Source organism: Arachis hypogaea, chromosome 19 (assembly GCF_003086295.3).
Source record: "Arachis hypogaea cultivar Tifrunner chromosome 19, arahy.Tifrunner.gnm2.J5K5, whole genome shotgun sequence".
NCBI classification, from domain to species: Eukaryota; Viridiplantae; Streptophyta; class Magnoliopsida; order Fabales; family Fabaceae; genus Arachis; species Arachis hypogaea.
Window position 1 is genome coordinate 151307819 of NC_092054.1, and position 14529 is coordinate 151322347.

Below are 14529 nucleotides of genomic sequence, written 5' to 3' on the forward strand. Positions count from 1 at the left end.
ATGTATTCTGCTTCAGCTGTGGATAAAGCCACTGTGGCTTGCTTTTTGCTTGACCACATATTGAGTGAGCTTCTAAGGAAGCAACACATGCCGGATGTGCTTCTTCTATCCACTCTATCTCCCGCAAAATCTACATTACAAAACCCTACTGTACAAAAGTTATTAGATTTAGGATACCATAATCCATAATCACAAGTTCCCTTAATGTATCTAATGATGCATTTAACAGCCGTGAGGTGGGATTCTTTTGGGTGAGATTGGAACCTTGAACATACACCCACACTTTGGACAATATCCGGTCTAGAGGAGGTAAGATACATGAGTGAACCTATCATTCCCCTAAACTTTGTTTCATCCACATCTTGACCATCATCATCCTTTTTAAGTTTTGTGTTGGGATGCATTGGAGTACCCATTGATTTGGAATTTTCTAGGCCAAACTTTTTGATAAGCTCTTTTGCATACTTTCCTTGGTAAATAAAAGTACCACTAGGAGTTTGTTTAATTTGGAGGCCAAGAAAGAAAGTAAGTTCTCCCATTAAACTCATTTCAAACTCACTAGTCATGAGTTTTCCAAACTCTTCACACAAGGAAATGTTGGCCGATCCAAATACAATGTCATCAACATAAACTTGAACAAGGAGTATATCATCATTAGATGCTTTAATAAATAAAGTAGTGTCGGTGGTACCCCTTTGAAATTGATTTTCCAATAAGAAGGCACTAAGCCTTTCATACCAAGCTCTTGGAGCTTGTCTAAGACCATAAAGAGCCTTAGTTAGTTTGAAAACATGATTTGGAAACTCTATATGTTCAAAACCGGGGGGTTGTGCCACATACACTTCTCTATTAATAAAGCCATTAAGAAAAGTACATTTAACATCCATTTGAAACATTTTGAAACCTTTATGGGCGGCATAGGCAAGAAGCAATCTAATTGCTTCCATTCTAGCTACCGGAGCAAAAGACTCATCAAAATCTATACCCTCTTCTTGATTATAACCTTGGGCCACTAATCTTGCCTTGTTACGAACAACTTGTCCATCCTCACCAAGTTTGTTTTTAAATACCCACTTAGTACCCGTTACCTTCTTACCATCCGGATAAGGTACTAATGTCCAAACCTCATTCTTGTCAAATTGAGCTAGCTCCTCTTGCATGGCCTTGACCCATGATGGATCTTCAAGAGCTTGTTTGATATTGTTGGGCTCCATTTATGACAAGAAAGCAAAGTTGCTAGGTTCGGTTTGCCTTTTGGTGGAGGATCTTGTTGTTACACCATGAGAGGGATCACCAATGATGAAGTCATGAGGATAACCCCTCATAGACTTCCATTCTCTAGGCTTTCGGACATGTGTAGAGCTTTGATGAACTTCTGGTGGTCTCACTGTTTCAGTTGCTCGTGCCTGCTCAGGAGACAAAATGGAAATGTCTCCTCCAATCTGACGAGACAAAACCGGGCTAACAGATTCTTCATTTTGCACAGATTTGGGATTTTCTTTATTTGTTCTAGCCTCTTCACAATCTGAATCAATATCCTTCACAATACTGGGAATTAAGTTAGAATCACAAAAAGTAACATGTATGGATTCCTCTATGGTTCTATGCTCTTTGAGATAAACTCTATAGGCCTTTATTGTGGTGGAATATCCAACAAACATTCCTTCATAGGATTTTGGATCAAACTTTCCAAGATTTTCTTTATTATTAAGCACAAAACATTTGCATCCAAAAATATGAAAGTACTTAAGATTTGGAGAGGTTCCTTTCCATAGCTCATAAGGGGTTTTCTTTAACCCTTTTCTAATGATTGTTCTATTCAAAATATAACATGCTGTGTTCACAGCTTCAGCCCACAAAAATTTAGGAATCTCATTCTCACATAGCATAGCCCTAGTCATCTCTTGAAGGCTTCTATTCCTTCTTTCAACCACCCCATTTTGTTGGGGGGTTCTAGGGCATGAAAAATTATGAGAAATCCCTAAGTCATCACAGAATTTTTCAAAATCTTGATTTTCAAATTCTCTTCCGTGATCACTTCTCAAATGGGCAATTTTCAAATCCTTTTCATTTTGAATTTTCTTACAAAGGGTGGAAAAAGCATGAAAAGCATCATTCTTATGGGCAAGGAAAAGTACCCAACCAAATCTAGAGTAATCATCTACCACCACAAGGCCATAGTGTTTACCTCCTAAGCTTTGAGTTCTAGTAGGACCAAAAAGATCAATATGTAACATATCCAATGGCCTTTTGGTTGAGATTCCATCTTTTGATTTAAAAGAAGATTTTACTTGTTTACCCAATTGACAAGCATCACAAGTAAGATCCTTATCAAACTTGATGTTTGGAATTCCTCTAACCAAATTCCTTTTGACTAGCTTAGAAATTTGGTACATGCTAGCATGTCCCAACTTTCTATGCCAAAGCCATTTTTCAGATTCAAAAGATGTAAAGCATGTTACATTTTGTTCCTTTAAATCCTCAAGAGTTAATCCATACACATTGTTGCATCTTTTAGCTTCAAAAAGAACATCCCCAGTTTTCTCACAAACAACTAAACAAACAAATTTCTTAAAAATAACTTCAAAACCCAAATCACATAATTGACTAACACTAAGTAAATTATGTTTCAAGCCATGTACAAGAAGGACATCATTTATACAAGATGAGAAACTTTTACCCACTTTCCCAACAGCCACAATTTTTCCTTTTGCATCATCACCGAATGTGACAAGTCCTCCATCATAGTCATCAAGCTTTATGAAGAAGGTTGTCTTTTCGGTCATATGCCTAGAGCATCCGCTATCCATATACCACATATTTTCCTTCCGTTTGGATGCTAGGCACACCTGATCTATGTGATCTGCCATGAGACATGGTTGTGACTTGGTCTCGGTTTCTTCATCATCATCATCTGAGTCATTCTCCAAGTCTTCCCATGAGGCCATTAGTCCCTTATTCTTTACTCTTTTCGGCTTCTCTTCCTTCTTTAACTTGGGACAATCAGATCTGAAATGCCCCATTTCCTTGCAATTGTAACAGGTTACTTTGCTAAGGTCTTTCTTCATCTTCCTTGAGCTGCTGCCTTTGCCTTTGAGCTTCATCATTTTCCTGAATTTTTTTGCAAACAACACAAACTCATTTTCAGAAGAGTTATAACTGGATTCATTATCCAGAGGGTTAGTCATAGAAGAAAAAGCAATTCCTTTCTTTTTTGAATCTTTTTTCAAATAGGTATTTTCAAAAGCAAGAAGATTTCCTCTCAAATCATCAACTGTCATGGAATCTAAGCTACTGCTCTCAGAAATAATTAAAGCTTTTGTTTCCCACTCTTTTGTAAGACATCTCAACACTCTTCTCACTAGCACAGATTCTGAATGTGTAATTTCCAGAGCATCTAAGCCAACAATGATGGTGTTGAACCGTTCGAACAGTTCATCAATGGACTCTCCTTCCTTCATTGCAAACATTTCATACTCTCTATTCAACATGTCTGTCCGAGTCTTCTTTACAATGGTGGTTCCTTCATGGGTGATTTGCAATTTGTCTCAGATTTCCTTTGTCGTTGTGCATCTTGATACCCATCGGTACTCCTCGAAGCTGATAGCACAGTTGAGCAGATTAACTGCCTTGGCATTTAATTCTATCTTCTTCCTATCTTCCTCAGTCCATCTTGCTTCTGGTTTGAGAGAGACTACTCCTTCAGCACTTGTGGTAGTTGGAAATTGAGGCCCTTCCAGAATAATCTTCCAAAGTCTGTAATCCACTGCTTGTACAAATATCTTCATCCTTTCCTTCCAATAGGTATAATTTTTCCCATTGAAAAGAGGAGGTCTGTTGCTTGATTGACCTTCAATCAGATTATAAGACACCACATTTGCGCCACTGTTTTCTGCCATGAGGATCTTTACTCCAAGCTGCAAAGCTTGATCTCTTTGAGACCAAGCTCTGATACCAATTGATGGTTTCAGTGGCTAAGAGAAGGGGGGTTGAATCTTAGCCCCCTTTTTGCTTGATAACCCTTGTTGGACTTAGAGGAGACTTTTCTGATTTTAGCTCATCACTTTACACGAGACTTTTTCTTTTGTCTCGTTCCTAGCCATGAGACTTTTCTTTTTGTCTCGTCACTTGGCACGAGATAATTTTGGTTTTTGCTCCTGTGCAGTAGAAACAGAAATGTAGGAGAGAAGAGTAGAAGATTACACCCAGATATATCCTGGTTCAGCTGCTAAGTGCAGTGCAGCCTACATCCATTCTCCATCACAAACATGATGAAATTTCACTATAATCAATCTGATTACAAACTGTAAAGTGCTAACCCAACTTACAAGGGGATTTCCACAGAATCATGAGACACAACATAGATGAACAAAGGAACTCTAAGGACATCTATGGCTTTTTCTTTTAATTTTGCACTCTCTACCTTTTTCCGCTCTATGGATTTTTCATACAAATCTCATTGTTTGCCTTTTTCCATGAGACTCAAGATATGACAAAATTAAACAGAAAAATACTAAACATAATACATTGAAGGAGAAGAAAAACTGTAAGCTTAGGTAGCTCTGAGAATCCTGTGCCTTGCACTCTCACTGCTTACTTCTAACTCCTTGCTCCAACCAATGGCTGTTCTCCCTTTTTATAGAAGAGAGAAGCCTCCACACTTGAAGCCAAAAACCCAAGCCAACTTCTTCTTCCTTCAAGAAATCGGTTCGGCCACACAGAGAGAGAAGAGATAACCATGCAATAACCAACATGCAATTACCTCTAGTCCTTCCTTGGTCATCACTTTTCATCAATCCGAGCTCTCCATCCTTGGCTTGCTTTCCAAGATGGATTTCTGGCCCTTGATGCTTCATGATGATGATGATGACTTCATCTGCTTCAATCTCTGCCTCTACCATCACTTCGCCACTCTAGCTACTTCCTGTGGTGGTTGAGCAGAATCAAAGACAAGCTATCTCCTCCAAGAATCTCCTTTTGCTGGCCGAGATCTTCTCCTTCCTTTTTGAGCATAAAGAACCCAAGATTACCTCACCAAATCTATCCATGTTTGGTGACAATCTTAGCCACAGCTCATTTTTATTTTAGTATGTTTTCTTGCCATCATTAGCTTGATGGTCTTGATGCATGCAATTTCTTCTTTTTCTTGGTATATGAACATAGCATTCATAGTTTCCTGGACAAGGACCGAAGAAGAAGAGAGAAAGAAATGAGAGAGAAGAAATTGTGAAAGAAAAAACAATCAAGCATTTGAATAAATTAATTCAAATGAGTTGCTTTTACTTTCCTAGCTAGAGTGGCGTGTAGCACTATGGCCATCAATCAATTCAGCTGCAACTTTCTCTCTCATAGTTCCCATGCAATAAATGACAATGTAATGAATTTTGGAATCCATCACATGGTGAAGTGCTTGGATCCGTTGGAAGCATTTTTGCTTTCTTTTTCATTTGTTTCGGATCATGCATGAGGAACTCTCATCAAATGTGAAGTTGGGCTTAGTTGCAACAACATTTAATTTCTGGCCCAATTATAACATTTGCTTTTCTGATGAAATTTGGATCAAGCAATGAACAAATGGGAAAGCATTCTTTGGGCTTTGAAGTAATAAGATTTATTCCTGTCCAACATCTATTATAACCATTCAGCCAAAATGTAAGAAACATTAAACAAGGCTGATTGCAAGTTTTAATTTTGGGCTTGCTGTATTTTTATTAATTCTCGGCCCAATAAAAACCTGCACAGCAAAATTAATTTAATTAATATATCAATCAAAATTAGATTAATAATTTTACTGTTAATAATGTTTGATTATCATCAATTTAGTTTAGAGTTTTCCAAACTCATCACGTACATATACATGTTAATGTGAAGGTTACTTGACTGGTTCTATTATTATGCGCGTGTATACTTGCTCAAAATAGTAGTCACTATATCTACCAAAAAAAATAGTAGTCACTACTCACTACCCAAGGCTTTTTTACTGAAATGCGCATAAAAAATTCTTTAATTCCCAATATACGCAAGGTTTGATCTTTCTCCTCAAATACGCACGGCTATTTTGCTTGGGTCAGTCACGAAATGGTTCTAGACAGCAAGTCAAGAATGGTGAGTACGAAATGGTGCATTGGGTCTGACACGGGCCACATCTTTTGCAGCAGGCAAGAAATGGGAGACCTCGCCTATGACACACACGAAATGGGCAAAGCAGTGTAATACTTTGCTGTAATCATGTTTTCAATTTTTATGTATTATTCAAGGACTTTTTTACAATGCAAATTGTAATCATGTTTTATATTGCCAATAGTTTAACATAGATTCCATTTTCCCTCAGAATTTTAAAGTATCATTCTTTTGATTTTGATCAATATTTATTTTTTTTATTAGCTACATGTTTTTCTTTTCATGATGCACTAGTTGATATTCTGCTCTAAAACATGTTTAACTGGCTGTAAGAGCAACTTTGTAAAAGGAAACGTACAGGAACAGGTAGGCAGCATAGAGTAGCTCAAGAGACCCTAGTGTATAAAGATGAACAATTGAGAGAAGCCCCAGCTTGGATAAACCGTGTTCGTGAGATGGATGTTTTCCAATCAACAACAAACTAGTCATTGCAGGCTGGATTGCGGGAACGTACACGGCAGTATAACCAGCTTTGGATGGGTTTCCAGAGACAGGTTTGTCAGCAATCCCGTCTTTGTTTAAAATATCTTTGTTTTTGTGTTTCTTACTTCCTTTTTTACTGACAAAATGTATTATTTTGTATTTTTATTTATTCAGATTGAGATTGATGAGATGCATCACCATGGCTGTGCCCGTGTCTGCTGTGCCTAATTTGGTTTGGTTTATCCATTTCGCTTCTGCCATGCTTGAAATGGGGAGTGAAATGGTCCTCCCATTTCGTGGCCACCATGCCAGAAATGGTGTGAAAACCCATTTCGTGCCCGCCATTCTAGAAATGACCCTGCGCATTTTGAGAAACATTTCCACATATGGGCATTCTGGAATTAAAGAATTTTTCATGCGCATTTCAGTAAAACATCCCACTACCCAACCATGAAACGCCATCAATATATCACATATTCCTAAATTGGCCTAGTTATTACTTAGTAGTTAATTATTTCTTTTTGGTATTAGTAATAGTTAATTAATTTTTGTTTTTGGTATTTGTAGTAGTTAATTATTTGACAGGTAGTTAGGGCTGGAAGTGAGTCAAGCCAACTCATGAGCCAGCTCAAGTTCGACTCGTTAACAGTTCGATAAGCTAAGCTCGTGAGCTGGTGAGCCAAACTTAAGCCTGAAATTGAACTCATAAATTAAATGAGCGGAGCTTGAGGTTGGATAAGCTCAGCTCATTAGCTCGTGATATATATATATATATATATGACATAAAAATTTATAATTTATTGATAGATAAACAATATATAAAATTGATCTTTTCAAATATTTTTAAAAATATATAAGTTATAAATTATTGATATAAAATTATAGATTATGTATTTATGGTTTTCTTATTTGAGCCAGCTCGTGAGCTCGAGCCAGCTCGTGAGCTTTTGGTGAGCCGAGCTTGAGCTTGAGAAATAAGCTCGATTATTAATGAGTCGAGCCGTGAGCCAAGCTCAATTTTCGTGAGCCGAGCTTGAGCTTGGTCTAGCTCGACTCGGCTCGGCTCACTTCCAGCCCTACAGGTAGCTAAAGTAGTTTCACTACTTCATAACCCTTTAGACTTGTCCGCAATTTATTGGGCTTTGAAGTTGAGCCCAAGACCATTTGGTCCAAGCCCCAAATGTTTCGAATCAGTCCCACACGGCCACACCATTTTGTCATTATTGTCAGCTATCAAGTTTCAAAGACAATTCTTGAAGCTCTCAACCGGAAAAAGAAAAACTCAAAAAAGAAGACAGTTCTTGAAGCTTGAAGGTGCGCATCACATCATGTCCAAAAAAAAAAAGGTGTGCATCACATGGGAATTCATCTCAAAACACACAATAGAACAGAACAGAACTCCCTCGTACTCTTGATGTAATCCAAGACTGTAGCTAATGTTTTTCCTTCCTTGGGCCTAGGCCCCTTTTATTACCAAAAAAAAAAGAACAGAACAGAACTACTAAATTTGATAATCTGAGAACTAGAAAGAAAAAAGCAACAAATAATACTCAAAACACATTGATAAATTTTTAACATTAACAGCAAAAGATGCATTCATACCACTAGCATGCTGTGAACCAAATTATTCCATTGGGTTTATCGATAACAATAGAAGATGCAGTTTCACCCCCCATAAGGCCATAACGCAAGCAAAAGTAGGAAATCCTGCAAGAAATTTCAATTTCAGTACATGGAACAAGTGTTTGAGAATAAGTCCACTTTCAATACAAGGAAGAAATCTACCTGCTCATCCTCTAGCCCTATATAGTGAGTTTTTGATCAGATAGATTCTGGTGACCAAACTATTCAAGAACCTGGAGTAGGGTTCTCTGCAAGGGGAGATGAATAATACTGAAACTATGAAGCCACAGAAGCCTGTGAAGAACCCTATCCCCATGCTCATGTATAATGCCTCCAAGAATATTGAATTGTCATCACTCACTTGTGCTACTGCCCTCTCATATTCTGTGGTTTCTTCTTCACATTTCTTGTTAAGAGGTTCCCCACAAAGATTGGGATTTCCTTCATAAGCTGAAGGATCGAAACTCTGCAGTTGCGTTCCAATTGGAATTTTGCCATCAAGATCATTGTTTGACAAGTCTAACATAGCAAGACGATCAATTTTGGAGAGACTTGAAGGGATTCTGCCTGACAAATGATTTCTTGACAAATCAAGAAACTCTAGTGATTGTAAGTTTCCAATGTTAGAGATGATTTCCCCATTGAGACTGTTCCTTGATAAGTTCAATAAAACCAATCCAAATAACAACTCAATTTCCTTTGGTATTTCACCTGTGAGATGATTACTTGAGAGGTCAATTCCTATTAGAAGCCTATCTGCATTTTTGAAGCTACGATATGCGCCTTTCCATGTTAAAAAAAGGTAAAAATTATATTGCTCTTCCACAGAAAAAGTGACATTACTTCCTCTAAGTTTGTATTCATACCAATGACGACTCATTAGTTCAGTTGAGCTTCCAGCATCTTGAGTCATTGCAGTAAAATTCTTTATGCAAGTTGGAATCCCTCTTGATAATCTATTTTGCGAGAGATCCAAAACTTGAAGCTTTGTTAACAAACACAGACTTGAAGGTAGACTTCCATTGAAGTAGTTGAATCTTAAGCTTAGGACTACTAACTGTTTTAAGCTTTCTCCTATCCATAATGGAATTGGACCATGAAACTCATTTTGTCCCAGGTCCAACCATGCCAACTGGGAGCAATTCTTCAAGGAAGAAGGTAATTTTCCAGTGAAATTATTGTTTCTTAAAATCAAAGCCTCCAAGTCTGTTAAGACACCCAATGAGAAAGGAATCTTTCCTTCAAGTTTATTATTGCTCAGGTCAAGAAATTGTAGTGAGTTTAAATTATTCCAACAATCAGGCAACTCACCCTTCAATTGATTGTTTGATAAATCTAAAATCCCCAAATGCATGGCTGTGTTATTGCCGCAAACAAATGATACTATATTTGAAAATCTATTGTTGGATAGATACAAGGCACCTGCTTGCAACCAAAACCGTGGAATGGAACCCTCAAATTGATTTGAAGTCAAATCTATTTCTGGGTAAAATAACTCAATTGGGAGATTTGGAATTGTACCAGTTAGATTGTTGCCTGAAATATTGAAAATATTCATTGTCAGCAATTTTCCCCACAACCAGTTCGGCACAGAATCCAGATTCTTGAGATTTGAAATATCAAGCCACCAGAATTCATTTTGATTCTTGAGCCAGTGTGGAAAATTAGAATCTACCGTGCAACCTGGTATGCTCAAAACTTGTATTTGGAACGGTGGAACCCAGCCAGCACTAATCTTGATTGTCAACAAGCTACCGGCTAAGTCAAAGCATTTCAATTTGGAGAGGTTAGTGAAATGGGATTCAGTGATTACACCTTCAAGAGAATTTCCAGCAAGAAACAAACGCTCCAACTCAGTAAGCAATCCCAGGCTTGTAGGTATTTCTCCATGCAATTCATTATCTGAAAGCCGTAACTCTTTCAAAGACGAGATGTTTGAAATGACAGGCGACATGCCATGAATTTTATTTCCTGATAAATCCACTTCTTGTAACGAGTTACTGGTGCATCTTGAAGAGTTGTGAATAAAACTCGAAAGATCCCCAGTCAAGTGATTGTTGGAAGCGGAAAATGATTGCAAGGTGCACATATTCCCTAAGGATTTTGGAACAGGGCCTTCTAGATTGTTGTTTGAGAGTTCAATACTTTCAAGTGAATGCATTATGCTGCCAAAATCATCAGGAATGGTGCCTCTTAACATGTTGTAGGAAAGGTCAAGCACTTGGAGATTAGAGGTGAAGTTAAACACCCAATGGAATATAGTTTGTGATGTCAAATAATTCCCAGACAGATCAAGTATAGCAAGGGAAGTAGAGAAATTCAAACTGGAATTAGACAATGGAAGAATATGAGAATCAGAAAGGCCACACCTGCTTAGCCTCAGTTCTTTTAGACTTGGAAGCTTTCCAAGGAACTGGAGTGAGTGGAGAGAAGAATCATCGAGATTACGGACTCCACTCAAGTCAAGGCTTGTTAAAGAAGAAAGATTTGACAGCCACCGCGTACCGCCATGATTTTTACCATAAACAGTGAGGTTCTGATTGTAGCGAAGATCAAGATGCTGCAGCTGGGAAAGATTCCCAAGTTGGTAGGGGATCACTCCTCCAAGTTGATTGTTACCAAGATCAAGATGCTGAAGTTGGGAAAGATTCCCAAGTTGGTAGGGGATCACTCCTCTAAGTTGATTGCTACCAAGATCAAGATGCTGTAGCTGTGAGAGACTTCCAAGTTGAGAAGGGATTGCTCCATCAAGAAGATTGAAGCTAAGATCAAGATACTGCAGTTGCGAGAGATTTCCCAGCTGTGATGGGATCTCTCCCTCAAAATAAGGTTCTCCAAGATCATAACCGGAGAGAGCAGCAGAAGAGAGATTAAGATAGCATAGATTTGGGAAAGAACCCAAGAATGGTGGGATGTGAGTAGTGGCGTTATTTGATAAGCAAGTGAGGTCTAGATACGACAAGTGTTGCAGGTCAGTCAAGGAAGGGCTGATTTCACCGCTCAAGTAGTATTGTGGTTCAGAGCAGTGAAGATCAAGCCTCTCAACGTACCCAGTTTCATGGTTGCATCGAATCCCCTTCCATTTGCAGCAATCATTCTCGTCCTTCCATGAAGACAAAATGCCATACTTATCATGGAGGCCTTGTTTGAACTTGAGCAGAGCAAGTCTCTCCCTTTCTTTGCACTTCTTTTCTCCACCCTCTATTGCTGCATGGTTGGATCCTAAATGCCATAGCATTACCAACAAAACAAGCAATTTCAGGATATAGCCACCCATTATGTATTCAACCCAACAACAGTATAATTGTATAACCTTCAATTCTTAGAAAAGCTAAACATTTTAACTGTCCCTTTGATAAAGAACTTATAGCTGATCACGACTCATCGTGTTTCCAAACACTTGTTAGTAACTTAATATTGAAAATTTAGAAGTTTTTGTGGAATTATTTTATTTTTATTAATATATGTATATCTAACAGTCCAACATATTTTCGTATATAATGTAGTTATTTAAACTACATTATTCTTATCTCAAGTATTAGGCTATTACTTATTAGGTCAAGAACTTTCATGACCGAGATTATTTATGTTGACTATTTGACTTATATAAAGGCGTTTATTGTGTCTGTTATGTTAGTTTTCTTACTACATATTCTTTAATTTGGATCTTTACTAGCAAAGGGATGACAAACAATAAGGAAAGACAAATTTATATTCAAAATGCATGAAATTTTGTGGTGTTGCATGATGTCTTCATGTGATATAGCTTACTTGCTCTTTAATATATATATATATATATATATATATATATATATATATATATATATATATATATATATATATATATATACATACATATGATTTAATTTGCCTACCAATGAGGACCATTTCTGCCTCAATCCCTATATCATGCATTTTATTCCATATCATATCATATATACAATTATTATACATGCTATTGTGAAGTTACTTGGCTAGTTCTATTATGCGCGTGTATACTTGATCAAAGTAGTAGTCACTATCCAACCATGAAACATCACCCATATAAAATGAGCTAGTGCGAGTAATTTACATATTCTTAAATTAACCTAATTAATTATTAGTTAATTATTTGAGACCTACCAAAATTAGTTTCACTACCTCTGTCGAGCTTAGATTGTAAAGTTCATTGTGTATGTGCGTATACGTAAATAAAAAATTAACCACGAATCAGTGTATAAAAATACGTATTTTAACATTTTATAAAAAAATTATTATACTACTATAAACAAGTTTGATTAGATTGTATTGTTAGTGCATGTTCAACTTTCTCCCAAAATCATGATTCATGAAGCCGAAGCACTGAAACTCTGCAGTTGTGTTCCAACTTCCAATGCGAATTTTGCCATCAAGATCATTAGTAATCAATTTGAATCCCCGTTGAGATTGTTCCTTGATAAGTTGAATGAAACCAATCTCTTTTGACTTGTCCACAATATATTTGTTCCAAGCCCCAAACGGTTACGAATCAGCTCCTACCATTCTGTTATGAAGGTTATTTACATAAAGACACAAAAAAATGTCTTTTTTTTTAAGATATGTATGTGTCATAATATGATTGGACATCTTTATTAAATTGGTTAATAAACTATTATTTAATAAACTAAAATAAAATTGATTTATTATAACAAAAATAATAAATCTAATTGTCCGTATAATAATTATTAGATTCGGTTTATTCCGATCAATTTACACAATATAAATTAAATTATATTTAAATTCTCTTATAAAAAGATAAATATATCCTTAATTTTTTATTTTACAGATATTTAAATCTCTAATAATTTAAAAATACAATTAAGTTTCTGTAAAAAAAATTATAACCCTAACCCTTTATCCTGCCCAAACCCAAAATCAAGCCTAACGGTGAAATAAAATTGTAACCTTAACCCCTTCTGGGATTCTCCCAATCTCACTCGATCATGCTCAAACCTGGAAAGAAGAGATGTTCTTGGTAATACAATTCATCAATTTCCAGATTCAAAGTCGCAATCTTTCGAGAATTTACAGGAACTTACAGCAGGTAAAGTGGCTGCTAATCTTGAAAGCCCCAGGTCGAGAATTTACAGGAATTCACCTGTTGAACCTTATGTGGGACAGGAGTTTGAGTCAGAAGCAGAGGCACATGCATTCTACAATGCATATGCCACGAGTGTTGGATTCATCGTACGTGTTAGTAAAGCTCGATCAAGGATCGATAATTCTGCTATTGGGCGGATTTTTGTCTGCAACAAAGAGGGATACAGGATGACTGGCAAGCGTGAAAATGTTTTACGGCAAAGGGCTGAGACAAGGGTTGGTTGCAAGGCAATGATAATGGTAAGGAAAGCAAAATCTGGTAGCTGGGTTGTTACACATTTTGTAAAGGAACACACACACCCTCTTGCTGGTCCAGGAGGTGGCAGAAGGGATTTCATCTACGAACAATATTCGGTCAGTTCTCCTTCTTCCATTGCTATGCATTACTAAATTAGTTATCTTCACAGTACTTCATGCCAGATTGATTAGAAATGACAAATTGGATGGATCATGATGCCACTATTAAGCTAAATGTTGGAGATTAGCATCAGGCTATTTCAAAATGAAGTTTTTCAGGATAATATTGGTTCTTTTACATGTTTTCAGCTTATTTTCCCCCCACTTACCTCTTTGTTTTCTGATACTATTTTCCAGGGCGAACGGGATAGAATTCGAAAATTAAATCAGCAGTTGACAGCAGAGAAAAAGAGGTCTGTCACCTACAAAAGACATCTTGAATTGATACTCGAGCATATTGACGAGTATAACGAGAGCCTATCAAAGAAAATACAGCACATAGTAGACAATGTAAAGGAGATGGAAAGCAAAGAAGAACAAAGTCAATTGAACTTTCAATTAGCCACCCTTTAAATAATTCTCCCCCCCCCCCCCCGGGACGAAACACAGAAACCAACCGTCAATTCAAAAATACTGCGATGCGAAGCATACAAAGTGCAATATTAGTAGTATTATGCTAATTGCTAACCCTAGGGTGTTTGCTCTCTGTTCCTGCTTTAGATGTCTGGTGGGGTTCTCATGCAATGAAATTCATTGTATTGTTTTCTTATTTATGCTACGAATGAATGACACTTTTAATTGGTAGAAGAAGAAAGCCAATTACTATCAATGCCTGGTTTCATCTGAGTTGATTCTTGTGGAGCTGTGCCAGAAATATGATATTATTACTCAAGAGAGGCATTCAAATGCCATGGTAGAGTTGAATTGTTCCATTTTTTTATTGAGTTT

At 37.0% G+C, this 14529-nt stretch overlaps 2 protein-coding genes across 2 annotated transcripts; one reads left to right on the forward strand and one right to left on the reverse strand.

The window, feature by feature from the left end:
* Positions 1–7901: 7901 nt before the first annotated feature.
* Positions 7902–11708, reverse strand: LOC112780000 (receptor-like protein EIX2). The gene is made up of 2 exons (XM_025824347.3): positions 8389–11708; positions 7902–8310 (listed from the first exon to the last, which is right to left on the reverse strand). Exon 1 carries the CDS (start codon positions 11501–11503, stop codon positions 8393–8395), a length of 3111 nt encoding a protein of 1036 aa, XP_025680132.1. The 5' UTR covers positions 11504–11708; the 3' UTR covers positions 7902–8310; positions 8389–8392.
* Positions 11709–12546: 838 nt separating this feature from the next.
* On the forward strand, positions 12547–14158 carry LOC112779091 (protein FAR1-RELATED SEQUENCE 1-like). Its single transcript, XM_072228616.1, has 3 exons — positions 12547–12625; positions 13244–13698; positions 13939–14158. The coding sequence occupies exons 1-3, from the start codon at positions 12547–12549 to the stop codon at positions 14152–14154; spliced, it is 750 nt and encodes a 249-aa protein (XP_072084717.1). The 3' UTR covers positions 14155–14158.
* The last annotated feature ends 371 nt before the right edge of the window (positions 14159–14529 follow it).